Source organism: Oenanthe melanoleuca, chromosome 1A, assembly GCF_029582105.1.
Source record: "Oenanthe melanoleuca isolate GR-GAL-2019-014 chromosome 1A, OMel1.0, whole genome shotgun sequence".
NCBI classification, from domain to species: domain Eukaryota; kingdom Metazoa; phylum Chordata; class Aves; order Passeriformes; family Muscicapidae; genus Oenanthe; species Oenanthe melanoleuca.
The window spans coordinates 18632606-18660160 of record NC_079334.1 but is presented as its reverse complement, the minus strand read 5'-3'; the positions used below and the strand labels follow the sequence as shown (position 1 = coordinate 18660160).

The 27555-nt window shown below is 38.1% G+C and overlaps 1 protein-coding gene across 1 annotated transcript in view; it reads right to left on the bottom strand.

Moving 5' to 3' along the window:
- TXNRD1 (thioredoxin reductase 1) overlaps positions 1-27555 on the bottom strand; it is a 35753-nt gene that overhangs the window by 5161 nt on the left and 3037 nt on the right. Inside the window, exons 2-13 of the mRNA XM_056482346.1 lie at positions 19787-19896; positions 17541-17666; positions 14255-14327; positions 14022-14141; positions 13091-13233; positions 12847-12962; positions 11257-11482; positions 9097-9189; positions 7332-7408; positions 5567-5723; positions 3394-3501; positions 1957-2052 (exon numbers count right to left, since the gene is read on the bottom strand). Coding sequence (XP_056338321.1) covers positions 1957-2052; positions 3394-3501; positions 5567-5723; positions 7332-7408; positions 9097-9189; positions 11257-11482; positions 12847-12962; positions 13091-13233; positions 14022-14141; positions 14255-14327; positions 17541-17666; positions 19787-19896 — 1445 coding nt within the window. The remainder of the gene's footprint in view (positions 1-1956; positions 2053-3393; positions 3502-5566; positions 5724-7331; positions 7409-9096; positions 9190-11256; positions 11483-12846; positions 12963-13090; positions 13234-14021; positions 14142-14254; positions 14328-17540; positions 17667-19786; positions 19897-27555) is intronic.

Below are 27555 nucleotides of genomic sequence, written 5' to 3'. Positions count from 1 at the left end.
CTCTAAAGATTCAAGTAGGAACTCAGGAGTCAGCTTTCTTACAAAGTTTTGTACAGGTACATCAAGAGCATGCAAATTTAACATACTCTATGGTCTGTGCTCAATTACATGTATCTGAAATTTTATTCAGGTGAGTTATTCCACTCATGCCAACAGAACACTTGCCTAAGTAAAGCAGAATGCTCTGCACAAAGGTTTTTGGTATGATGGCCTGTGGTAGGTGGCTACATGGTCTGTATCTGTTGAAGAATTTTTAGTTTGATAGATGCTCAGAGAAAATGACCATAACCTGAAGTTGTGGCCAACCAGACATAGCAAGAAATCTATCATAACAAACTGCCAGTGACTCTTGTGGTAGTGTTGATGTTCAGTGGGATATAATACACTTAGAGACTGGCAAAAACCCCATCCAGTTACAAGGAAGGTACTATTCACACTTCTCCTATCTATCCTCCTGTTCAGTTGCAGAACACATCATACTGCACATACATTCTCAGAAAACATCCAGTAGAACAAGCTGTACTGATCTGACCTGCTTTTCCTAAAGGGAGAAACACGAAAATTTAGCACATGTCAACTGCTGTGGACTTTAGTGGCCTTCAGGGAATTAATCAGATTTTGGGGAGAATAGCTGTAGCCCGGTTGAATATCAAGAGTTACCTGCTCTTCCTGCTAAATGTCACATATACTGGGTATAGTGGACACTACTGAAAGATTATTCTTGCAGTAAGTCCGAGGACTGAGATTTACCACAGGCTTTATTTAAATAAGAAAAGCTATAATTGGGTAATAAGTAAAATGGAATTATCCTTATTTTCCTTTAAAAATATGGACATATGTGAAAAAAAACAACATAGTAATGAAACCAAGGCAATGAGAGTTTTAAATAGTTACTGAACTATTTCTTTTCCTCAAGGTAACTTTCAACACTACACCTAGATGTTCAAACACATTTCAAATGTGGACAAGAAGTGAAAATAAATTAATGAAACACTTAAAATCATCATTAAACCTTTGCATTTTCTTAAGTAATGTTGGATTAGAGCATAGCCAAAGGTTCTAAAATACCTTCCACACTACTGCAAACTCCTCCAGAAAGAGGAGATGGGCAAAACCTGACAGGTTTGCAAATTTTACAAAATGGTTACATGATGCATAGAAAGACTGCAGGAAGATAAATCTGTATCTAAAGTAAGGTAAAGTAAGTTTTGTTTTTTTCTTAAAGGACAGATAGCTATGCTACCATCTTAACAGGAATACATTTTAATAGAATATTATGCTTCATAATAATTTATATTATTAAAATCAACTAAATTTTATTGAACAGATGATGATCATTCTGAGATGGGGAGGGCACACCAACTAACCAGTGAGCAGTTTTGCTTTGCTTTAGCAGGAACTGTACATTTCCATGGCCAGAAAATTTGATCCTAGTCCAAGGATAATCTTGGCATTATCACCCTAAATGGGATTTGTGTAGGCAAGATACATTATCCTGTTAGAACAAGCTCAAGAGTTTTATGAACACAGGTGAATTTGGAGAGGTTACAAGCTGTAATGGTTTCTGAGAGACTTCAATTTCATAGAGAAGAATCTCCCAGAAAAGAATGTCCAAGTTGGGGAGGAGAGAACAAAACAATAAAACTCCTAAACATTTTTACATTGATTGATTTGCTCATTTCTCAAAGTTATTGAAAAGTCTTAAAGATCTCTACTTCTTATTTTACATATATGGAAGAAGTATTAAATAGCAATGGCAGAATTTTGTATTTTACAGGGAGTTGGTTTTGTATACACGGAAGTATGCATCACTATAAATATTTATTACACTTCAAAAGGTAGGCAAATTTAAATTAATTTTAATTTGTTAAAAAGAACCTATTTATAGCTGTTGTATCAACAACAGTTCCTATGATAAACATATAGATATTGTTTTCCCTGGAAAGATGCACTTACATTATCTTGAATATTGCAAATTATCTTTGCATAGCATTTGTTGTTATCTCTGGATGGCACAGTCCACTCCAGTGGCCAGAAATGACTATGGTACACCTGGAAATAAAACACAGGTTAAAAAAGAGCTGTATCATTTCCAAGCAGTGAGCATGATCTTCCAAAAGCTGCCTGATTATTCTAAATAATGAACTAGGTACACAGCATTTACAATATCTGAAATCATGATGGTATTCTTTTCCCTTAATAAAGACAAAGAAAGAAGTCTCTTCAAGACAAGTACTAGTGTCATCCAATAATTAGAAAAGGAGAAGCCATAAGAATATTACACTTCCAAGACACAGTTCACCATGCTCTTATTAAATTACAAAACCACAAGCGACTCAATAATCTTACTGAGGCTTGCAAAAACAAAAGCCAATAAAGAGGTCAGAATACACTAAATGAGGATTTAGCCAGAACTCAAATGCTTCTGAGTGCATATTTTAAAAAATAAAATGCTTTGAAAAGCAAAAGCACATTTTCCAGAATAAAGGGTCCAGTGTTCCACATATAACATGAAGAATTTCACTCAATAACAAAAATTTGACTGGGTATATACAAACTTTGTGGGTAGAAAAGCATTTAAGCCTTTTTCCTGTGGTCAGGTTAACAGTATTTTGCACACTGCCATTTTGAGCTGTATTTATTTCTTTTTCTCCACAGTCTGAATGAGAAAATGTCAGCTAAGAGCGGGGACAAGTTCTCAACTACATGCACTACCACTTAATTGTTTATTTCTGTAAATAATGCTCTTCAGGTGACATTTGCAGGACATAAAAGTTCAGTTTATTGTGAGATTTCCTCCCCTCATGCTTTCTGTAGTGTGGTCAGTACAGCATTTTGGAAGAACAGCCTCAGGCACTAAGAGTTTATATTTGTCTAATTTCACTCCTGACCAGCAATCCCAGGGAATGAAAAGGGATTGTTCACATGAGTAAAACTAAGCACATACCTCTTTGTACAGTCAAAGTAAACAGGAAAAATGAGCATAACATTTGGCTTTATTAAGTAAAAATCATTATGGTAAGGAATTTGCCATGCTGTAGGTACAAAAGCTCCACTTTGCCATTAAAGTGTACTGCTTCCAGCACATACCCAGCTTAAATTTATCCTGAAGTATGTGCAGACACAAAGAAACCCTTTTTCTCTTCTTTTTTAAACCAAATATTCCACCTTTAAGCCCCTCTTTCCCAAAAATAGAACATATCTGCAATTATAGCTATTGGAATTGAGGATTATTTTTATAACATGTCTAAGAACAGCCAAGGAAGACAAAAAATGTACCTAGTCACCTCCTGCCCTTACATCAGAGCACAAAATGCTATTTTAATTGACTCTTAACATTATTTCAAATTACAAATTGGAAAACTAAAACCCATATAAAATTAAGGCATTTACCTCAATATTTTCCTCCCCAAATTTCTCCATTGCGGTCTCTTCAGAGTACCCACAGGCTCCATACTCCAAAGGAGTAAACACAGTAGTTGGAACATTCACATAGTCACACTGTACAGCATTCAAAACAAAACAGAAACCCACACAACATCAGTAATAAAACTAGCATACAGCAGTCTGAAACACAGCAAGAAAAGCTTGATTATTCACAATTCTGAAAGCTCTTTTGTTTTTTTAAATTGTCTTAAATTAAGGTACAATTTTGTGTTTGTCCATTCCAGAGGTGTTAATTAGAGCAAGAACAAAAAGACAATTTAAAGCCACACTAACATTAGTATACATTGATTATATGGAAAGGAAATTCAGTGCCCCATTTTAAAAATGTAGCAGATCACAGGTCAAACTGGAGACAAAAAGTAGCCTGTTCAACCACTTCTACAAAGCATGCTATTTTTAGCTAGGGATGCTGCAAGGGCACCACTACCATCCAAAACTCATTTTTTGTCAGCTGTGGCCTAGCATTGCCAAAGAACCAATGACATGAAGTATGGGCATTTGGGGGGACAGTGAAAACTTGGCACTTCTCCCAGTTTTGTATAATCTCCAAACTTTCTGAGGGTGTACTTGTTCTCAGCATCTAGATCCAATAATTTAGATGTTAAACAGCACTGGATCCAAGTCCAAGCCTGTGGCACACCACCAGTGACTGGCCTCCAGCTGGTCTCTTGAATGCTGGTCACAGCCCTTTGAGTTTGTCTGTCCAGCCAGTTTTCAACTCACCTCACTTCCCAACCTGCAATTCATCCATTTGTCCATGGCAATGTTATGGAGACAGTGACAAAAGCCTTTACTAGACTCAAAAATAAAAATACATCTTCTTCCCATACCCACCATATGAGTCACTTTGCCATAGCAGGCTAACAGGCTGGCCAGCTCCATTTCATTTCTAGCAATTTTATTTTCTACATATTTTAACCCTAATTAATTTCCATTATCACTGGGGATCAACTAAGACGCTGATTACTGTTCTTGCCCCACCTATCCATAACACCTCATTATGTTTCAATCACCTTCTCCAGATTTGTTACAAAGGCAGTGTAAGCCACACTCCCATTTTTTTAAAGCAGTTACTCATTTCTTGGATTCACTTAGTAAGAATGCTTCCTTTGGCAGCATAACAATTTTTGCACATTAAGAGACTTATCTGGCATAAAAAGTAAATTAAGACATATCCATAACATTGCAGCAATAAAAAAAACTTTGGCTTCTGCTACAGTTTCTTAAATCTTGCCTGGCTAATTCAATGACATTATGCCCACTGATTCAGGATTCTGTTAGAGCAATACCTGCCAATGTAAAACAAACAACTCAATCAAGCTCTAAATCTGGCTGATAATTGAACTTGCTATGAATACAGCAGGTTCTGAAAGGGAGAAACCTTTAGGGTCATGCCATATGGTTATAAAGGTGAGAACAAGCACCCATATCAGTGTAACAATTCTTTAAAGGCACTCTCCTTTCCTTCTGGCTTAAATACAAGGTGTAAACGAGTACCCAGGTTCCTCCCATTTGAACAACCATAACCTGACTGAAACCCAGAACTGCACTAGTATGAAACAAACACATTAATTCAACTACTCAGGTATAAACACGTGCTGAGTTATTGGTACATCTGATCTTCCTTTGTGCTCATATTCAACTACAATTAGCACTGTGTATTACATTGAAAACATACAGATGAGAAGTGAAAAAAAATTTGTGAAAATAGCACAAACTCCTATTACACTCTATTTAGGGACTGTAGGTAGGTTTAGTAAACTGCCTTTGAATTGGTGTTAAAGCAATTAAGAGGATGGGAAAGATTGCTGACTTTTAGGGAAGGCAGTAGAATTTAAAAAAAAAAAGTTAAATGATCTTGGTTAATTTCATTATCATTATACTCTGAGAGAAAACTAAACCCTCTTAATAGGAAAAAAAAAGAGACTACTGCTTAATCCATAAGGTATTAATTTCATCCTACACAATTAGCCAAAGTAATATCTTTGCCAGGGGAAAATTAAAATGATCATCAAAGCTAATCCTTAAAATTCTACTGGGCTTTCCATAAGCAAGCAGACTTGCACTCTGCACTTAGAAGCAGAACAGTGACAGTATTTTGTGGCAACTGGTTCCTTACCTTAGTGGCTGCCCCAGCATAAAGCCTCTGAACTAACAATCTTCCTGCTTGGATTGCCACTGGTGTGAGCTCCAGCTTGTCCTGCAGGATATCTCCAACAGCATAGATATATGGCACGTTTGTCTGCTCCTCATCATTGACAGGAATTTTTCCTGTTCTGCAATTGGAATTAACAAGAAAAAAAATCTAACTGTTCAGCTGTGAAGGCTGGAGGTGTAAATAACATTGCAGGCCCCTTAGCTTTAAGAGAAAAACTTGTATGTGAAGTATGAGGGGAAGAATTCATATTCATAATCTTACAGTCTTCAACAGGAGTATGAAGTAGAGCAAATTTGACCAAAACTACAGGAATTCAAATATTGGATAAGAAGGTAGCTTGAAAAGCTACAATTCATCTCCTGAAACACTGAGGTGAAGCATAAACCTCTTCCTGAAACAACCTCTACCACCAGCTCAGCTGTGAACCGGCAACTTTCAGGAATGACAGGAAGAGACATTTCTCCCATTCCATTTGTAGGACAAAGCAATTTTTCCACTACTGAAATTTCAGTCCAGTGGCTGAAGATGTTTATAGAAACTTATCCTTCAGGCTCCTACACAGAGACAGGTCAAGCTGTTACACACCCTAAGGGACAGCAAGCTTTTGAGCTGTAATTGCACTGAGCTAATGGAAGTTTTTAATTTTTAATATTTCCTACTTCATCAATAAATGAGATAGCGCAGTAATCACCACAGGAAACACACGTAACAGGGAAACCTAATCAGACACAGAAACAGTCACACAGTTATTTGAGAGATCAGTGGCAATTCCCATATTAAAAATCCAACTTCCTCAATTTTGTACTTGTTAAAAATCATAGTTTATGCTAATATCTTTATAGTTCATTCTATTAAGCTAGTAATAGGTGTCCTGACATGAAAAAGATGTGTTCTACAACCTAACATGGGTCTGCCAATTTTGAGTGGACCAAAATTTCCACTTATTTGGAATATCACAATTATTCCCCTTGACAACATCAGTTACTGCATTCCTATATAAAAGCTCTGCTCTGGTCAAAGTCATGGTCCCTTGTCTTTTCTACAAAGCAAAGATCTCAGGACCCATATGCCTGCAAGATGTTTTAGTTACCAATATTCAAAATGTTACAGATAGCTCCACTCCCTGGTGCAACAACCTCACTACATTAAACATCAAACACTCATCTACAGAAGACACAGATTGTACCCAAGGGTTGCTTCAAAGTAAGAAATAAAAACCTCCAAAATTGAAAACACATCAAGAATTTCACCTGGGAGTTTAAGGAATGCTACTCGAACCTTATCTCTCAAAATAACATATAGTAGCATTTAAATTAAAATATAAACAAAATTCACTGCTGTAAAAGCCTGTACGAGCAAACAAATTTTTGCTCCAAGAGGTGATAAAAGCAAGGGGATGAGAAAAAGAGCATACAAGGAACAACTGACAGATTCTAGACAACCCTGTAACGGGAAGAAGCTAAGACAGACCTGTAAATCTAGAAAGAATGAAAAAGACACTTTTTTTCTCCCAGGAATTAGAAATTGGCATTTCAGCAATAAAAAAGCAAATGTAGCAGTACTACGGGAGAAAATGCCCTTATCTGCTACTTTGTCCCCCGTCCAATTGTTTACAAACAGGAGACAAATTTTTCCTCAAAGCTTTTGGATGTCTCTGCACCACTACCATTGTAACAATAGATGACACAAGCCCAGCAGTGAGTGGTACACAGACATCTGTCCTTACTTTTCATTGATGCTCACTCCAACTTTGTCCAAACCAATTTTTCTTGTGCATGGGTCTCGTCCAATTGCCAGCAACACCTGCAGAACAGCAATGCACATGATTGATTTTTAAAGACTCAAAAGTGCATTTTCCTTTGGCTGTTATCTTAAATATATACTAGAGATTAGTATCTAAGGCTTGGTCACAGTAAGGTGAATACATTTGTTACCCATTGTATATTCATAGAGTTTAAGACAAGTCACATTACCACCATCACCTAACAATACCAGGTTTTAATGCTAAAATAAAAAACAGGCAAATAGCTTTCCATAGAAGAATACCCCATGAGTATTCTAAACCAATTAGTTAGGGACAAATGCTTCATTTCCTTGCAGTTTTACACCAAGGTATTACTACCAGAGCAGGTGACATCAAAATGCTCCATAAGGAGAGGGGTCTTTAGGAAAGAAACTCAGATGCTTAAGCAAATAAAAATATCATAAAATAGTATTTTTTTTATGTGAAAATATTATTTACTTATATAGGCTCTCAGCCAAGTCACTGTCAAAGAATATTATATTTGAACATTTTTTCAGACCAGGCCAAATTCTTACCCATCCTATCAACTCTGCTATTGTAACAAATCAAGTTCCAACTTTTGCTATCACAAGGAAAATTGCTATGTGCTTTGTAGTCTTGGACAACTGCCCAGATAACTATATAATGCTTCTCATATGACAACTAAGAACTGTCCTGAAGGAATCCAAAAATCTCCTTCAAGTCTTACAGATGATCAAACACACCACATCTTCAGAGCTGATGGTCTTAAAATGCAGCACACACAGCTCACAGCTTCTATGAGGAGTGACAGCACTTCAGTGAAGATGCAGCAATAAGAAACCAAAAGTTTCCTTAATGAAGGGATGGTATTGATTTCCTTGCTAAAAAGCTTTTCCTATTATGAACTAGAAAAGTCCCCAGTACTACAACCCTGTGCAACAGCTCTGCTGCCATTGATGAACTTCCTCACAGTGTTGGCTCCCAGATGGACTGTGTGTCCTTGTTAGGGGATGACTAATGTACTGCACAGGTAAATGAGGTCACTGGCACACAGTATTTGCAGTCTGAAGTCCCAGGCTGGCAAAGGCCTGTCTTTATGCATTATGTGTGCTCCCAAATACTCTATCCACCATTTTTTTTCTCCTTTCAGCATCAAGGCCTATGAAAATGAGTGGAGTGAGGTGTGATGGAAACAGTCAATCGAACATACAATAACACACCTGCACACTTTAATTATACTGTTTTAAGTGTGTCATGAAGTTTCCTGACTGGCTTGCCACAGCTGTTTTTGTGAAGATGTGTCAACAACAGGTTTTGAGATGACAACTCACCCATTTGTTTAACTCCTGCATGGACCATTGTTTTGTGCTAACTGCAAAACATGCCCTAATTACTATGAAAGCTATTATAAATCACTAGTTATCATTATTACAAATATTCCACTGGGAAAAAATCCTGCAACTGATTCCATAGGACCAAGCTCATCTACACCCCTAAGCAAAGAAACAGGTTTCAAAAGCATGTGAATTGATTTGGCAAGGCAAAATAACCACTGACTTTGGGACTTTATTTGCAGGTTAGTTACCTGATGATTGTGTGCAATTAGTACATTGTAATGACTAAAATAATTTTGAAAAATTTAAAGTGTCGATAAAAACACCCCACAAAATATCAACATTTAATGGAAGGCTATTTCACATTCTTCATGCATATAGACAGGACTCACAGTATTGTATTCCCCTTCAATGATTTGGTCCCCTGTAGTGGACTTGGCTGTAACTTTCAGTATTCCAGGAGTTCCTTCCTCGACCTGCTCAACCTACAACATTTTGGAGGTTGGATGGGGTAAAAAAGAAAAAGTTTCAAATAAAAATAAATAAATGTACATTTTTCCCACCACATATCATTGTGAGAGTTTTAACCATGACCTAAAATTAGGCACTTACTCTAAAAATCCTTTACATTTCTACTTGCATATTTTAATGCGTTTTTTAATGTCCCTTTGTTTATTCTTATACCAGCACAACAAAATCTCATTTCTGTTTATAAAAGTGGACTGATGGTGAAATTCTTCTCCAAGCCCATCATATGACCTGTTGTATTCACTGGGGACAGAGGAACTGAGTAGAAAGGAAGCTCTTACAAGGCCTGGAAACACCATCAGACATTTTCTCCAAGCACTGCCATCATTCCCTCCACCCATGGGAAGCCACTGTCAGTACACTCAGCAGTACATACAAGAGACATGTACGTGTCATTTAACATAATTTAATGAAATTTTAGTGTTCATCCCACTGATGAAAAGGTACTTTTCAACAACATCCTTGTTCCTACTTCATGTTCAATATTTAGAGGCAGAAAGAGCAAAGTTTCTGATGAAGTTTTTTGTCCTTTTTTTTAATTTAGAAAAGCCAACTGTGCCATCCTACCAACCTTAAAGGATCACTGTGCTAAACTGCTTCTGTTCAAAGGCAGCATTATTTATAATAATTCATCTTGTTTTCAAAAGTCCTAAGGAAGGGTTTTAATAAGCACAACATGCATAACTTCAAATACAATGTCTGAAAAAGATGAGAAGACCTGCTGAAAACCTACCCAGCAACTTAAGCTGAAGGATATTCTCAGTCAGAAACAGGGACAAATATTTTATACCAATTTAAATCAAAGACACATAGTGAAGGGACAGGATGAAAGGGCACCGTGCACCGTGGCAATGGACTCCTCATCACAGGATAGATCTGGAGAGGTCTGCTTGCCATTGAGTTGAAATGATCTGCTTCTAAGAACAGCTTCCTTCTTTCTCATTCCTCATTAGAGCTTACAAAAAGCTATGTCTGCAACAAAACTAGATAATCATCCCTACTTTTCATACAGCATGGGATTTACACAACAAAAACCTGCATAAAAACTAAGTTCTTGGAAACATCACTTTTGAGTTCTCACAACAACTCTCATTCTGTGAGAGAGGCTCAGACCCACAGTAGGAACTGGCAAGAGCAATTTTAAAGCTGCTCTTGATACTGCTAAGAATGGAAATGAACAGTCTTCACTGAATTTAATGTTTGAATGCCCCAAGTGTTAAACTCAGTAACATGCAGATTTAACACCAAATTGAAATTGCTTAATACATGATTGGCTATTTCAAAATAATTAAGAACTAATGTGAAAAAACCGTAAAAATACTGTTAGCACCCTCTGAAGTATTTGATAGGGCAATTTTGCATTAGAAAAAGCTGCAGAACTTCTAATTTGGCCGAAATTAAACCTGAATTTGCCTAAAAACATGCCTATATATATGTGTAAATAGCTGCATGAGTACTCTTACTGAATTCAACAAAAATTGAGCAAGTATTTAAGGACTCTGCCAAGTAAATGATACCAATGGATACTTCTAAAGCCTGTTTACTTTTCTGGATACTCCACTAATCCTCAGCATATAAACAGTATTTGCTGGCTGACAGTTTGAGAATTGGTAATGAAAAATGTGACTATCTGTGATGCACTGGACTCTGATCTTAAATAAAATTAGGTATCTGCTTAGTTATGAGCCTGCAAGAAGTTTCATAATTTTCAGGATGGAACTGCTGAATTTAAATATATGCAACATTTGCAAAATCAGGATGAACAGGTGTATCAACTCAGGTAACCCAACTAATTCTGATAAAAACAATGAACTTTGTAATCTCCCAGAACTTTAATACTGAGATTAAATTATACCTTTCAATTCATTAAGTTTCATGGAGTTAATTTAAAACAAAAATTAATTCATTCTATATCACAGCAGATACTATAATGCAAGTTTAACTTCTGTATTAATTAAAATAATTTACATCTTAAAACACTATGATAGGTATATCCCAATCAATTGTAGTCACGTTGAGCCTACCTTGATTGGCACAAACTCCCTGATAAAGTTGACTCCATGTTCTTTCATATATTCACCAATTCTGTTTGCCATGTCCTGGTCAAATCCTCTTAAGAGAATGGATCTCACCATTACAGTAACATCTAATCCAAGGCCTGCAAGAAATCCTGCACATTCTAAGGCAACATAGGAAGCTCCAACCACCAGGGTTTTCCCTGGACAGTAAGGCAGAGAGAAAAGGTCATCACTGGGAAAAAAAAAAAAAAAAAAGAAATTAGAGGCAGTCATAAAAAATGCATTGTGCTTTATATTTATCTAATTTTTTTCCATAAGAATTGAACTTTATTCCTTTTCCTGATAACAGAAAAAACCCAGCTTAATTTTTTGAAGGTTTATCTGGGATACAAAATCAGTGCATGACAGATGAAAAAGTCATATTTAGGAGTACACATACCAAAAAAAGGAGCATGAAAAGTCTGAATGGCCACAAAAATGTGGAGAGTTTTTTAAACAGAAATTTAGGACAAATTGTTTAAAAATGTAGGTGTTTACTTCCCCTCTGAATCTTGCTTTAAATATTTTGCTGCAAATTTTAGCTCCTGAGAATTAAAAAAGGAAGGGGTTCACCTTTAGGTTAAAATACTACCACCACTTCAATGACTTATCCTTTTGCTAAAGCATTATACACAGTGCCAGATATACACAGAAAACAAACCACAGTAACGGGCGAAGACAGATGTATGAAATTATGGAAAAAATGCTCCTTTGCCTGCTTTTAATTTCTTTCAACTATTTCATCAAGCTACATCAGTTCTACCACCTTTTGGACCTAGGCCATAGAACTAGGGCTTCTCCACAATGCCAGGACTCATGGAGGCACCATGCTTACTCAGCAGACACTTAGTCTGGCAATACAATTCTCTGAAGATTTAAATCTAAAATCAGTGTCCCTTTTTTCAGGATGTTGGAATAAAATGTGATTGTGAAATTAAAGGTTACAGCACAGCTCCCATACCCCAAGGAACTCAGTAAAGATTATATAGACAGCCTCAATCTGATAGTCTTTAACTCTGGGATTCCTGACTCCTCCACCTTGAAGGTACTTTAAAGCACCACTTTACAGGCTGTATTATCTGTTATCTTTAATTTCATTACTACTTATTAAAAGTGAAACATACCACATGGTGTTTTAGTTTCAGAGGAATTGTGCCAGTTATTTATTCCATTGCTATAGGTTTGCCAGCCTGTAATTCCAACCTCTGTTTTGACATCAAGTAACTCAAAATTTACTCTGATATGAAAACATATTTTATCTTCATAAAACATTTTTTTCTTGGCATTAGCAATTAACCAGACACTCAAAACCAGTTTTCTCAAAAGTTGAATTACCTTTGCTGAGTAGCTGGGAAATAAAGTTGTATGAGTTTCAAGACTGCCCCAATGCATGAAGACAGATTTCTACCAATTTCATAGCATCAGCAGCTATGCTAGTCCCACTTTCCTTAACATCTGAGTACAGAGTTTTCTTTCAAGCAGACTATGCTCCTCAGCCAGGGGAAGCACAAGGAATTTACACACAAGGAATGACTTTGTATTCTGCCCTGTTTTTACCTGCTAATGCAATATTCCTTATCTCCAGGTACACCCAGGTAACGTGGTCGTTCACCAGTGGCAATGATAAATCTCTCAGCTGTGTACAGCTTCTCAATGCCTTTTTTGTTTGTTGCCTGCATACAAAATATTAGTGCAAAGTGAGTGTTTTACAGTCCCACCATGGGAAAAATAATTCTACTTGAAAAGCATCTCTATTCAGACAGCACTATAGGAAGACACAGCAACAATGGCTACGGAGTACCTTAATTGTGTGTGGCCCAACAAATTCTCCATACGCGTTCTCATACGTGACCTTCGAGTCTCTCAGTGCAACCCGATAGCCCCAGTTCAGTGACCCAATGTAATTCTGAACAGATTCTGTCATGGTCATCCAGTTGTGTTTGACTGCCAGAAACAAAAGAGGAAGGTTCATCTTTCAGTCGAGTTTTTTTTTTTCCACAGCAAAATTTCTGTTCTCCAACAGGTTCTTTTCATGATTTAGTCTTACTGGGTTTGTCTTACTCCTGTTTTACTTGAGGGTTAATCTACTGAAATTCAAAGAATCACATCAGCACAGATAACATGAGAGGTCACGGTGCAATAGGTATGACTTAAAACATTGACAATTAAGACTTACTGAATTATTCACAGTTTCATATTGACAGCTGTGAGCAGGCAACATTGCTCAACAAATTAAGACAATGCATGTCTGAAAGGTGCCTCTGCATGCTTCCAAATACAAGATTGCAGCCTAAATCAATCATAATCCTATAACCATGCATATCAGAGATAATAAAAAGTAAAATCTGTCTTCTTACACAGTAGTGACAGACACTTAGGGGAAAGAAATCCTTGCTTGTAACTATAAGAAGTTCTGTCAGGCAAAATTCTGGGGTATTCCCTTAGATGTTGTAGTACATTCAGAAATGGAGCAGGACATTTTGCTTTTATTCACACAAGAGTCTCATCAATTACTAAGAGGATCAAGAGTTATTAACAAACAGACAAAACATGGAGGCAATAAACCCCATGGCTTTAGATTTGAAAAGTGCTTCCATTTAAATATAAGTTCTCTGAAGTTGCCCCACATTGTCAAAGCCAGCATATGCTGCAGTGCAACAAGTACCTGATTATGACAACCACCTCAGGATTTTCAGTGCAAATCACAAAACTGAAAAAATGTCCTTCTTTACCTTCTTCTGTAAAATGCCACCCAAATTTGCGTGAATCTTGCAAGGCTTGTCCCAGTAAAGCTGCCTGGTGCATCAATTTCTTAGGTATACAACCCACATTTACACATGTTCCTCCAAGACCTGAGAGAAAGTAACAGAATGTGGTTTTCACATCATTGTCGCAATTTCAAACATTAGAATCAGTCTCTGAGCAAAGCTCCTTTATAACAGGATTGCAATGAAGAGAAATTTACCCCACGCGCTTCCCTGAGGTGTAGGAGTGACAAAGTCCAGCACCATCACTTTCTTTCCATATTTGGCAGCCTCCTGCAAAACAAATTAAATAAGACACATATCTGAATATTAGAGGTTAAATGTGGAGTAGATGATAACATCATGCATTGCTGAAAAGTTTTGTAACTTTTAATTAAGTAACAATGAATGATTTGTAAGGGAACAGAGAGTCATTAATCTTCTGAATTCATCTGTGCGTTCAGTAGGAAAAAGAAGATGAAAGGGAAAAAAAAGGCATTAATCCTGCTAGAAAACAGCATGGCACCAGCTGATACCCAGAAGACTCTCTGAGTCCAATCTCCTCTTCACTCCTCCATCCTAGCACTTTGTTCAGACTATTTCCCAACATGCCCAGTTACTTTTAACCTACTTAACAAATTCCTAATTAATCCAGTTTTCCCTTTAAATGTGGTTTCTCCAGCATTTGTTTGAAAACACATGAGAAAATGATGTAAGCAGTCACATGTCCAAGCATGACAACCTTAATGACTCTATGATTCTATATTTCCTCTAAGAAGTTTCATTAGCAAATCTATAATTAATGCCTGTAAATGATACTGAGAACCATATAATCATTTCATTGTTCTCTTTGTGTTCTTTAAGAAAAAGGCAAAAACTGACAACATAACTGCTGGCATGGAAAAGCACTTAGGCAAGCACTAGGTAACTGAGAAACAGCAGTGACAGATTCCTCCCATGAGATGAAGAAAAATAATTTTCTTACTTGGAGTAGCCACAACTATGCTGGCATCATATGATGAGTTCTTAGATATGTAAGCAGTAACAACTATAGGAACAGGATATTAGTCTAGGGCCTTGGGTTTGGTTTGGGAGAAGCTGGACAGCCTTCAGCATTCTGTTACCAGTAATACTTGTTAATCCAAACACTTGACAATCAGAATTTCAATTTTAAATGTATCTTACTTCATGCAAAATGCAAATCACACTTCAAATAACTCAGGCTATAGACACCTTCAGAAAATATTGCTGTACTGGATTTCCACTTCCAATAAAGATTTAAAGATCTGGCCAAGCAGCTAATTTCTATTCATTAGCAGCACCTCTGAGAAAGTTCCTCAGAAAGGCTCTTAGGGACTGAGACATGTCATTAAAGCTCCTTTATGATGACAACTCTTAAACATTGCTCCATTACCAGGGTTAGCTAAGTAGAATGCATGGACTCCCAAGCTTCCCTCAGCTACATGCTCACATAACACAGCACAGCATTGTTTTGCCACCTTGGTAGAGATCACACACAGATATAACCACTTCTGCTGAGTGATTTGTCCACAGCCACAAACAAGCCCTGTAGGCTCTCAAACCTTTTGGGGCTCAGTGCAGTGCTGCAGGAACACAGCAAGGCTGCTCAGAGAGCTGTTCTGTGTGAACTGAGGGCAGGGACCTGGCACCAGCCTGAGTCTGCAGCTGGGCTGTACCAAGTCAGCCTGGCAGTGTTTGCACTCTCTGTGGAGAATTGCCTCCAAAGTAACAAGCTCTGGGCACAATGTAGAGAGGAGGATGTGCACACAAAGGCACATGTGTCAGAGTGAAAAGCACACATTTAACCAATCTAGGTGAACTGCTGCAAACCTGAGTGCAGACATCTGGAACTTTGTATGAGACCTGTGTAGCTTGTTTTTTTCTGTTTTGGCTTGGGTTTTTTTAAAGCATTGCCAGTTAATTCATTAAAAAAATGTTGAACAATCTAAGTAAAAGTCAGAAGTTTATGTATGTAAAACTGTTTCACTTCAACTACATGAAATTGATTTGAAATACACACATTACTACTGATAGGGATGTTTGTTGACTTTATTGATCTACCATCTTCTGCTTTACTCAACAATCAGCTGAGAACACTGAGAATCAATATACTTTACATGCTGAGTGGAAGGAATTAGGCAGTTTATCCTCCTACTGCACACCTTTTCTGTCCTACAACTGAAAAATGATGCAATAAACATCACTGTCAGTCTCCTTATGGAAATTTCAACAGCTGGCTTCTTATTACTACAAACTCTTTTTGCATTACTGCAAGCCCTGTTTTACTCTTGTTACTATATCCCATCCCAGAACATCTCCATCCTCTAAAAAAACAGTGTTTGCTTCTCTTTGTGGTTCTCAGAACCTTTGTAGATCTTACCTTCAATCCTCAATCCTACACCATGACAACAGTGCCCCTATCGACAGGAAAGCAGTAAACTGCCAAACAGACTATGTATCTACAATCTGTCACTCAGCCCTGTACATTCCATTGTAACAGAAGTACTTCTGAGGGACCAGGGTTCACTGTGAATCCAACGCTATTCTAAAATATTTTCTCCTTATTTTCTTTCACTCTGCAATGACCTCCTCCACTTCTTGAGAACAAAAGAAATGCTCCTGAGTGGAGGAATAATCCAGCTCCAGGTCCTGAACAACAAAGTAGTTTTATTTATAGGAATGCTCAATTCACTTCTAAATAGTTAATCCTACCACAGAGAGAAGAGACACAACGTGTGTGACTACTGATGTAAAGGAGAGCTATTGACTTATATTAAATCTCTGCAAGTTTAAAATATTTGGAATAATGACAGGTCTAAGAGCTGGTGTATTTTGTATCACTGTGAATTATTTTAATTAATTTTAGATATGCTTCTAATAGCAATATCCTAACCAAACTCCACAATTAATCTGGCTACAGGCAGGAAATACCAGACTCTAGAAATGAAGGGTGAGACCACAGCTTAAGTATAGGCAAAATCTCCATTTATGCAACTATGTAAGCTCAAAAATCACAGACGCTCCCCCATTGCCAAGAACTAAAACAAGATACACAGATCTTTTCTGTCTGAAAAGATATTACTTCTATACAAAAATAGTATGTAGCATACCTCCTGATGTTAATTTTGAATAGTTTTTTAATAGTTTTGAAAACCTTTACATTTATTAGTTGAGTTTAAATTCAACTACTAATAAACACTATTAAGATATCTACCTTCTGTTTTCCAGCATCATCATCTCCCATAAGTGGGCATCAAGTTTAATTCTAGGAAGGACTATTAGGGAATATTAAGGAGTTTACCATGTTTTCCTTCTTCAGAACATGAAGAAAAGGATATTGTATAATTGGCACTAACCTCAAAATAAATTTCACGGATGAGGCAGAAGTGTTGTGCCCCTACAGTGTTAAAGATAACAAATCCAAGACTGAGGATGTCATCCACCTACTTACAAGGAAACCATAAGTGTGTATTTTCCCCCTCATACCTTGGCAGCTGCCAGACCTCCTGAGCCTCCACCGATGACAATGAGATCATAGTCATAGGAATCCAGCCCTGGCATAAGCCCGTTCACTTCCATTGTTTCCTGAGGATTCTCTTCTTCCTCATGTGTCTGAACAGAGAAAACAAAAAGTAATAGGGAATATTGAAGCATTACCCACAGTGTTCAAAAATTAGTATTTTCAGCAGCAAATATTGTGATAAGGGAACATAATTGCATCTGAATTTTCTGAGCTCTGCTTTTAATTAGTTTTAAATTTCATCTACCTAATCCATCTGTGAATAGCTCTATACCTGTCAGATACTGAAATATAAATTTTCTTGTTCATTGGAGCACTTGGCTTCCTTGCAGAGCTTAGTTTTTCACAACAATGCAACTCTAGTGCCTCTTCATACTGTACTCCAGGATGAGATATGTAACTGCTGACACAAGCATTCCATTAATTTATTTTATTCTTTCATCTGCCCTGGACTTAATTAGCATTTTTCCTCTCCTCCTGCATATGTTTGTAGGAAAATACAACAATCCTGAGCGACGCTGTACTAATCCCCAATAATTACCAGCCTTACCAACAGAATGAACAGAACTGTATGAAGAAAGCCATTCCTGAAAACTGTTTCTGTAATATGCCAGGGTTGATCATTGCTTTGGTTTAGCATAAATTTGGCATCAAATGGATCAAGTGTGACCACTACGGTTTCACAAAATATTTTTTTTTTTAATCACAACTACTACCACAGAAAAACTACTCATTAGTCCTAAAATGTATTTTGGCAGCTTATGCCACAAAGAACATGGCAGTGTGTTCATAAACACTTTCTAAAATGAGCCTTCATACTTCATTTGTGAAACCGCAATTTATGAGAGCTTCAGATCTTCAAGCGTTTGGAGTTGTGGCAAAATTCTCAGTGCCTCTCAAATTGCAAGACAAGATCTGGAGTGAGTAAAAATCAGATTCCTTAGTAGAAGTAAATCAGTGAGCATCAACTAAAGTAATGAAAAACTTTTAAGACCAAAACCATAAATTAAGACACCCATATTTTGCCACTTCACAAATATGTGTTTCTGTCTGCCTAACTTGATTCAGTACTACTGGAATAGTTGTGGCAAATCAAAGGAAAGAAAAGAGCCCAAAGAAGTTTCCCTCATCTTTTCATCTTAATTTTGTTTTGTATTAAACAGTGCTTTGTACTCATTCTACTGTTGCCTTCCTCTGGGGTTACTCCCTCTCTGTTGCCTTCCTCTCCATAAGTATGTCTACCCTGCTGACTGCTGCCAGTGCAGCCATCCCACTGACAAAAATCCCCTATCCCTCAGATGAATTACACAGTAATGCCAGCAGAAATTCAGGTTGGGTATCTGCCTGCAGAAAGTTAGAGTGTAGTAGTATTTCATAACCCCGGGCAGCATGTCAATAGTAGGAAAAAACCTAGAAAACATCTGAGGCCAGTGTGAAGACCTCCTAAAATACCTCATTCTCCTTCCTCTTCTTCTCCTGCTCCACCACCCCAACACACACCCCTACCACTGAACCTAATTTGCACTTGGTTCCCTTTTTTCTATTTTTCTAACACAGCCATTAACCAGGATCAAACTTCCTACCACAATCAGAGCAAAGGGCATGTATTGTACTTTGATATGCAGCTTCACCTCATTTGTATTTAGAGATGTAAAATTAGAGAAAGGGTGCACTCTTTTCCAAAGCACACCTTCCTGTTTGCTTAGTGAAAACAGGATAGTGTGAAGCATAAGGGGAGACTAACTCCCCCACAGTCATCAGACCCAGCTACCAAAACTGGTATCTTTATGATGCATAGAAAGAAACCACACTAACTACTCATTTGCTTAGATCATTACTTATATCATGCTACATTTTTTTCCTCCTTTTAAGAAAAATGCTTTATGTTTTCACACGGATTAAGAAACTTCAGTTTTTATTTCCTACTGTTTGGTTAATTTCTCATTAATTCTTCATAATAACTCTTGGTGAAAACATATTAGAAGTTTAGATTAGACGAAGTAGATAACAAGCTTCCTTTCTTCCTCCTGAACCCTGCTCCAAAGCAGCCAGGCTCTTGACAAGCTCCACATCCCATTTACTGGGGGAACTTCTTTATGACCATGACCCTATCCTGAGAACAGATCTCCTCTGCTCTTCACCCATGAACTACAAATTTTACAATAAAATTTTTATTTTAAAAATTATTATTTTTCAATGTTTCACCCCCTACCTTTAATGTTCTCTCATGATCTCCTGTTTGTTTCTCCAGTACAGGAACAACTGGCTGGGAAGTTTCTGCCGCTGCTTCGTGCTGCCCTTCTCGCAGCTTTGGGGCTCCCCCTGCGAAATAAAGGATAAAATAACGTAGTGTCTGGAGAGACGTCCTTTATGAGGGCTGTGCTCCTCGAGAGAAATTGGCTGGGGGAGTGGCCTGGCAGCTTAATCGCTTCCTCATCTGTGGCATGTCTGTCCCAGGGGAGCATTTCCTAAGGCAACCCATGACTCATTTGCAATGTTAGGATGACTTGCGATATTTTCCTGTTGAATAAAATCGCATGCAACAGTTGGCTGAGATTTCTGTACTTTTGGCCAATCAAACAACATGCTTGGATCAAAGCAAGGAAATCATATTTCCTGTGGCTAAGCCTGAAACTTCAGTCTTAAAAGAAAATTATGATTTTTAGCTTTCTTGCCCAGAAAGTGACACTTAAAGTCTTGTACTTTTTAAACTTAATTAAATTTTTTTAGTTTTTTCCTGCAATTAGTTGCCTAGAAACTTCTTTCAGTTCAATGTATTGATAAATGTATTGAAAAGGCTGAAAAGATCCCACTGGTCATAACTGATGTTACATATACAAAAGTTTAAGCATATTAGTGAAAAGAAATAAAACCCATATTTACTTACATACAGTGAAATTTTATTTGATGTGGCATTGGAAAAGAAACAAGTGGAAAATGCAATAGACAATGGGAATCCATTATCAGCTCTGTCTTCCTCCACGTAACTCTGAATTATGTTCTGCTTAATTTCCAATAAATGGGCCAGTACACAGTTGTTTGTACTTAATCACATACAAACTTTGCACTGTACAACCAGCATTAATTAGCAAACCCTGACATGTGCCCATACTTAGAGAAACAGCCATACTAAATGCTACGTATACATTCCTTGGGCACTGAGCCCACAAACCTGAAAAGCATTCACACACACACACAAATGATAAAAGACAGTCATTGAAAAGTTGTCTGCAAATTTGTCATTTCTGACTTCTTCTCTGAAACTTCTTGCTAAAATTCCTTTATCTAAGAAAGGTATTGGGAAGAGTACTTTGGTAATGGTGGTAAAAAGATCAGAACAGTTATGCAACAGTAAACAGTTATATTAGTGATGGATACTACTTTTCCTATTCTAGTTGGGGAACAAACACATCTGAAAAAAGAAAAGCAAGAATACAAGAATATTTTGAACAGCCTTCACAAAGGATAATTTCACAATCCTCACAAAGGATAATTTCTTGCTTCACTATATTGTATTAAAGCTACAGTCCTGCGTGTACCTGAAGCAACTGAAGGAGTATTTTATTCCTGCAAGTTTGAACAACCTCAGGAATGTTCACCTAAAACTGTACCTTCAGTGAGATAAAAAATCTAGTCATTAGCCAACACAGGCACTTGTATAAACATCTCTACTTATTTTCAAGTAGGTCTGTGCCAGAGGTACCAAGTTTTAGCAGTAGCCCCAAAACCCAAAGGCAATCACAGCCCCTGGCAGAGACTTGAAAGAGTTTGTATGTTGGCTGGCTCTGCTTCTGGGGGCCTCTCCCTTGTTGGTTTAGGCAATCTGCCACAAGCAGGATGACAAAGCAGAAAGTGCTCTGTGTGTCACCAGCTTGCTCCCCATAAAACTCCATCGACTGACGGCAATTGCGATAACCCACAGCCCTGGTGAATAATCGATACTTTCCAAAAATGAGTCAGCAGACACCTCTATGCTGAGTGAGACTGCTGAAGAGAACCTGAACCATGGATCTGCTCTGGATAACCCTCAAAGATGTAGTGGTGAGGATGACTCTCTGCCTGGTACGTATCAGCGTTACTCAAGTCTGTAGCAGAGAAGCCCAGTGAGGCCCTGCACTACCACTAACTTTTGGTTTTGTTAATCCCAGTCTAGGAGGTGATGGCTGAGTTGGCATCTTCCCAACAACATGCCGTGTGCTCCTTAACATGGGGTGAATCAATCTAACCAACCAATACTAAAAAAAGGGGACAAATCTATTCTCTTTCACCACAATGTTTTTTTTCCTTCTTGGTGTCTGCATACCTGGCACCAGTTCTGGCAGACTTCTGACCTGTGCATGAGCTAAATCAACTCACTAACCTACAAGAAAACTAACCCAAGACAAGAAAAGTTGTGGATGGCTTCCCACCTGTCTAACAAGCTCAGCCAGCTCAAGGAACAATCCTGTGATCACCACAGCTGGTGCTAGGACAAAGGCATTACCAGACCAGGAGAGAATAAGAGGAAGCAGCAAGGCCTCTTGCTGGTAGTGGCAAAACTGCCAGTTTTGCTCAAAACTTGTTAAACCATGAACAAACCCCACCTGGGAAGATAAAAAATACAGTGAAACAACTATGGTATTTTCAAGCCATATCCTCCCTTACTGGGAGGGAGCTTCCTCACAAACCAAAGTCCTCCCTGGTACCAAGGCCTCTGAACTTTTGACTGTTGTGTAACTTCTGGCTAGAATGAAAAAGGCATGATTGGTTTCAGAAGGCTTGGATCAGGTGGAAACAGGACCAGCCCAACCTAACAGCCTGGACCAGCTTTGTAAGCAGAACTGCTTCAGGATAAGAATTGCCTTACCCTGCAAAAGCAATCCAGAGATCCCACCAGCTGCAGAGGCAGGACATGGGCACCCATGGAAAGCACTTGCCCTTCAGCTACTCACTCTGGAGGTCTAGAAGTGGTGCTTCAAGGCAAAAGTCTCCACTGATTTACCTAGAATTCCTGTATCACACAAAAGAACATTACCAACAAGAACAAACTTCACATTTTCACAAACTATAATTTAAGAAATAGTTGTCTCTACTCCAGGAGTTCAGAAGACGCCTCTAAATCTGTAATGTTTCTGAGCAAGCACAGAAATTGCCTTACAGCCCTATCTTCAGGCATTTGGAAATACAAGCTACTTCATATGACAATGAATATTTACCTTAGATCCAAGTGAACTTTATAGATTGAGAAATTTTCAGGTTTTCCTTCTTCTAGATTTGCTCATTTCTGCACTATCCTCACAGGTCACTACTTCCCCTATTGCCCAAACTCAAACATTTGATAGTGATGACAATAGAGCCATTACATAATTCAGATTACCAGGGGAAAACCCAGAGTCCTTAAAAAACACACCTCCAGCCTGGATCATATCACAAATACACACTGAGAGATGCCTTGCAATCAGCTGAACTAACAAAACTGGGAGGAAATGGAAGCCTGTGGCCTTGCTGGCATGGTGTAATTTGCTTTATCTACTAAATTGTCTTTGTCCCAGTTATGCGTTTTCTCACTTTCACTCTTCCAATTTTCTCCCCATCCCACCAGGGAGGAGTGAGAGGGGCTGAGCTGTCAGCTGGGCTCTCAAATCCAAAATCCACCAAGCTTTAAGACTTGACAAGCAAAAAAAGTCAAGTGCATCTTCCTTAGAAATCAGAAATTCCCAGAACTATGTTATTGCTCGTATTTATCCAGTGTGTTACTGCAAAGCCCCTTAATTTTGATTGTATTTTTCTTAATGCCCTTTTCATATCTAAGAGTTTAAAACTCCTTGCATTTAAATAAGGGACTGCTTGAATGGGGTCAGCATCAAGTCATAATGTGGAATAGCAGAACTTTGCAACTAGTTGAAGCAAGGGCTCTACTTCACCAGATTTCTGTTAGCAGAGTCCTAACAGTGATACATAGTATTACTCCAAAACACCTATTTCCTTCATGAAAATATAAATTTTCTGCTTTTACCACAACTGTTTGAGTAAATTTAATGTAAATTCCATAAGTGGGAAAACATATAGACACAAACTTCCTTAGGTGAACTTTCCAACCTAAGTGTTGAGAATGCTCTATGCCAGAACAGAAAAACCTCATCATTCTCAGCCAAACAAATGCAGTTAATATATTAAAAAGGCAGAAAACGGCAGAAAAGCCCAGAACACAGTATTCTCAAAGGACAGTAAAAATCTGCTGACAATTGTTAATCTAACCTCTGAGTAGCAGGACAAGAATCACAAAACCAAGACAAACCAAAGGAACACTGACAGAGGAATGATGAATGCCAGATCAAATGAAAGACAAACTTTCAAGTGACATCCGAGAGCCTGAATCAAAGCTCTCTTTACCCAGCAGAGAAGTTCCCACTCAAAAAAAAGGCATTATGTGACAAAATTCATCCCTCCAAAGTAATTTTCCAATGAACATCTAGGGACTGACTCAACAACATCCTTCAATCAGCTTTCCACTCAAGATGTGTTTGGAGGGCTGCAATCCACCACCTTTGCATCCAAGAAGAACCTAGGGCAAAAATTCCAACACTCAAACACCCCCTTCTCTAACAACCATCCCCTCAAATTTGTAATCTGTCTCATCCTGTTAGTCTGAAAAAAGGGGTTCTGAAACTGGTCTCAGCTTCTAGTTCCTAGCAAAAGAAGTAATTCCTACTTCCAGGCATTTCTTTTCCTTTTACTTTTCTAAGTATTCATGCAGCTAGCACAAAATCCAACTGCTTTATGAAAAAGGTATATTACTTCAGTGATTTCAATAGGGGCATCATTATTCTCCTTGGTTTGTTATGAAGTCCTACAAGACATGCTTCTGCCATAATAATTATGGAACTTGAAATCCCACTCCAACAAGACCTGGGCTTTCTCACAGGCTTTCCTAGAAGTGCTCTCACCCACAGAAGTATCTCAGCAATATCAGACAGTGGGTACTTGCCCTTGAAAGTCTTCAGCCATTCCTCATTCCTTATGTAATTGTTTACAGTAAACCATACAGGAATCAGCCAGGGTACGCTAATTAGCACTAATAGGGATGTTTTCTGTGAGCATATCACATGCTGACCTCAAGTATTTCTAGAATATCTACAATACAAACTCTGTTGGCTTTAACAGAACAAGTTGTACAAATTTAACAAAAGAAAATTTTGGATTCTCTCCTCCTCAGTAAAAGGCAGCCAATCTTACATTAATTATGTATCTTTGACATGTTTCATCTTCAATTTTATTTCAGTGCGAACTAAACTAAGTAGGTTATGAAAATCTTAATATAAAACTTGTCTGCCTCTGGAACTGTGGTAAAAGCTACAATATCTCATATAACAATTTACATGAAACCTTTACGGAAAATATCATCTTATTATACCAGTAATTTTAACATAGATTTTTTACTATTTTCTTCAAAAGTCACAGTTGCTTTGGGATTTACCCATATTAGTTAATGTTTTGTCTAATCTAAATCAAAACAAAGGAAGCTGAGTTCTGATGTAACAAACTACCTGTAAAGTGTATCATGCTCACAGTGCCATCCATACTGGCTCACCCTTTATTTGGGATGACCTGAAAGAGCTGAGCTTCCTGACTTTCCTTCTTGAAATTCCTGCGGCCATCACAAACCTGTGGTTCCTCCAAACTGTGATTAATCTTCTCATGCTACATTTTTTTTAAAATTCCTGGTCAGTAAATAAACAACTCTCTGACACAAGGAGGAAGCATCACTAGCCTCACTTGAATAAGTGTGACACCTGAGGCCAGAGAGTTAAAACAGTACTCAGCAGGGATGGAACAGGATCTCCTGGTGCTGGTGCCATTCATTAGTCTCTACTGCCACTGGCCATGCCTTTATTGTTTCTACCACAACTAAAGCCATTTATTCATTCCCACGCATTTCTTTGTAATCGGGCTTGCATTTGAGTCATAGAAAACATAAAAAATGTGGAAAACAACTCACACATAATCAAGCTTTTTTGTCAAACAACCTAGAACTAAAATCGAAAACAGTTAAAGGAAAACAAGCCCTTTGCAGGTAATCTCCCAGTAAGGGTGTGAAGTTTAAGGCAGGTACAACACCATGGAAAGTACCTGGGTACTTGGCTCAGAAAGCTGTGATTTCCAACCCCCCTCCCCCGCCCAAGTGGGGCTTTTTTAAGAGGTGAGGAAAAAAATCCAGATGTTTTTAGTCCAGAGTAATCAAATATTTTCGTCTTTGAAAAACAAAAGGATTTGAGTGAAACCATTTAATCCTGCTTGTAGCAGCCCAGCAAACAATGACACAGCACTTCTGCGAGGAGAGGGAAGCAGCACAGCCTAACAGGTCGCTCACTGCCCTCTGAACTCTCCTGCCACCAAAGGGATCCGACAAACCAACCCGATGCACCCAGCCTTGACAAAGGTCTGGCTGGGAACGGTTGTGAAGGGTGGCTGAAAAAAACAAACACCTTACACCTGTGAGCCACAGCTACCGAGAAGTGCTTGCTTTGTGTCAGGCTGTGCAAACAGCAGAGGAGATAAGGAAGTTAAGAGTTTCCTTCCCACCATACTGGGGATGCAATGCCAGGACGCAGGAGAGGTGACCGTGTCAAACAGCACTTTCTTCCCTGAGCATCTGACTCAACAAGCAAAACAGGCAACTTTGCTAGAACAGAAGATAAAATGAGATGGTATCTCAGTTCACTCAGTAAAACCAGTCCATTAGCAGATTCAAAAGAAAACCTAGGACTACACTAGATTAAGCCACTACTATTTTCTATGGAAATAAAAGTATTTGCATGCTCTACTTACTTCCTCTCTTTGCATTTGTATCTCTTCTATGCAAATGACAGTGCTGGGTCAGATAGGGTTGTAACAGCCAAAAATTATGAGGGGTCACACAATTTCATAGAGTTTACCATAAATTAATCCCTTCACATACTCAATACTATAAGGCACTAAGAGTAAATATAGGAAAGGCAATATGCTAAAGAAAGCAACAGCTGTGAGGTTTTTGGAAGAAAAACAGAAGGCAAAACCAAACTGAAGATAAGGAAAAAGAGAGGGCACCAGATATAACCAGGCAAGTTAGGGGATGGTTCTGCAAGGAAGACCTACAATGTGACAACACATTCAAAAAAGGAAATTATTTAAAAGTATGAATGAGGAAAAAAATGAACAAGCAATGAAAAACTCAAAAAAAAAAAAAAAAAAAAAACAAAACCCAAGAAATATATCAGTTGAGCTATAAGCTGGAAGGCAGCTGCATGACAACAGGCAGGTATAAAAAAACAGATATCAGAAACAAGGGAGGCATTGCAGATAAAATATTCTCAGGAGATAGCAGCGGTAAAGAAAAAGGGGAATAAGTTAGCAGTTCAGTACACTAAGTAAGACAGAGTGCACAATTTTATCTGGTATTTGGTTTGGTTTTTACAAGCACAGTCAAAACAAAAATAAGGCACTCTACCAAAGGGTGATCAAGATGAGCTTAACAGAGGAACAGCCTTCGGACAGGAACAAGCAATGGGGTTTTATCTCCAAAGTTTTGAAAACAGAGAAACCTTTAAAAAAAGGACTGGAAAAAGAAGATTAATACCATACACTGTAGCAAAGCATCTTTTCTGTTCATAGCAGAAATTAAGGGAATGGCATAATTATTAACAAGGGTAGAGGAAATACATGGGCATCCATTAAGCCACATCCAGGATTTGAGTTCACTCTACTTTTTTGCACAAAGAGTGCTATGACACATCTGTTATTGTCACCTGAGCAACTCACATGTAAATTATATGGTCAACACATTTCCAGGAAATACTGCAAAAGTAAAAATATTTGGGGCCTCATTACTCTGGCACTCACCACATGTAAACGTCAACACAACCTAATTACCACTGATGTTTGTACAACAGCACACAATTAGGACCACCAAAGTGGATCCCCTGTTACTCCATCTCACAGCTACGCTGCATTCAGAGTCTCTCA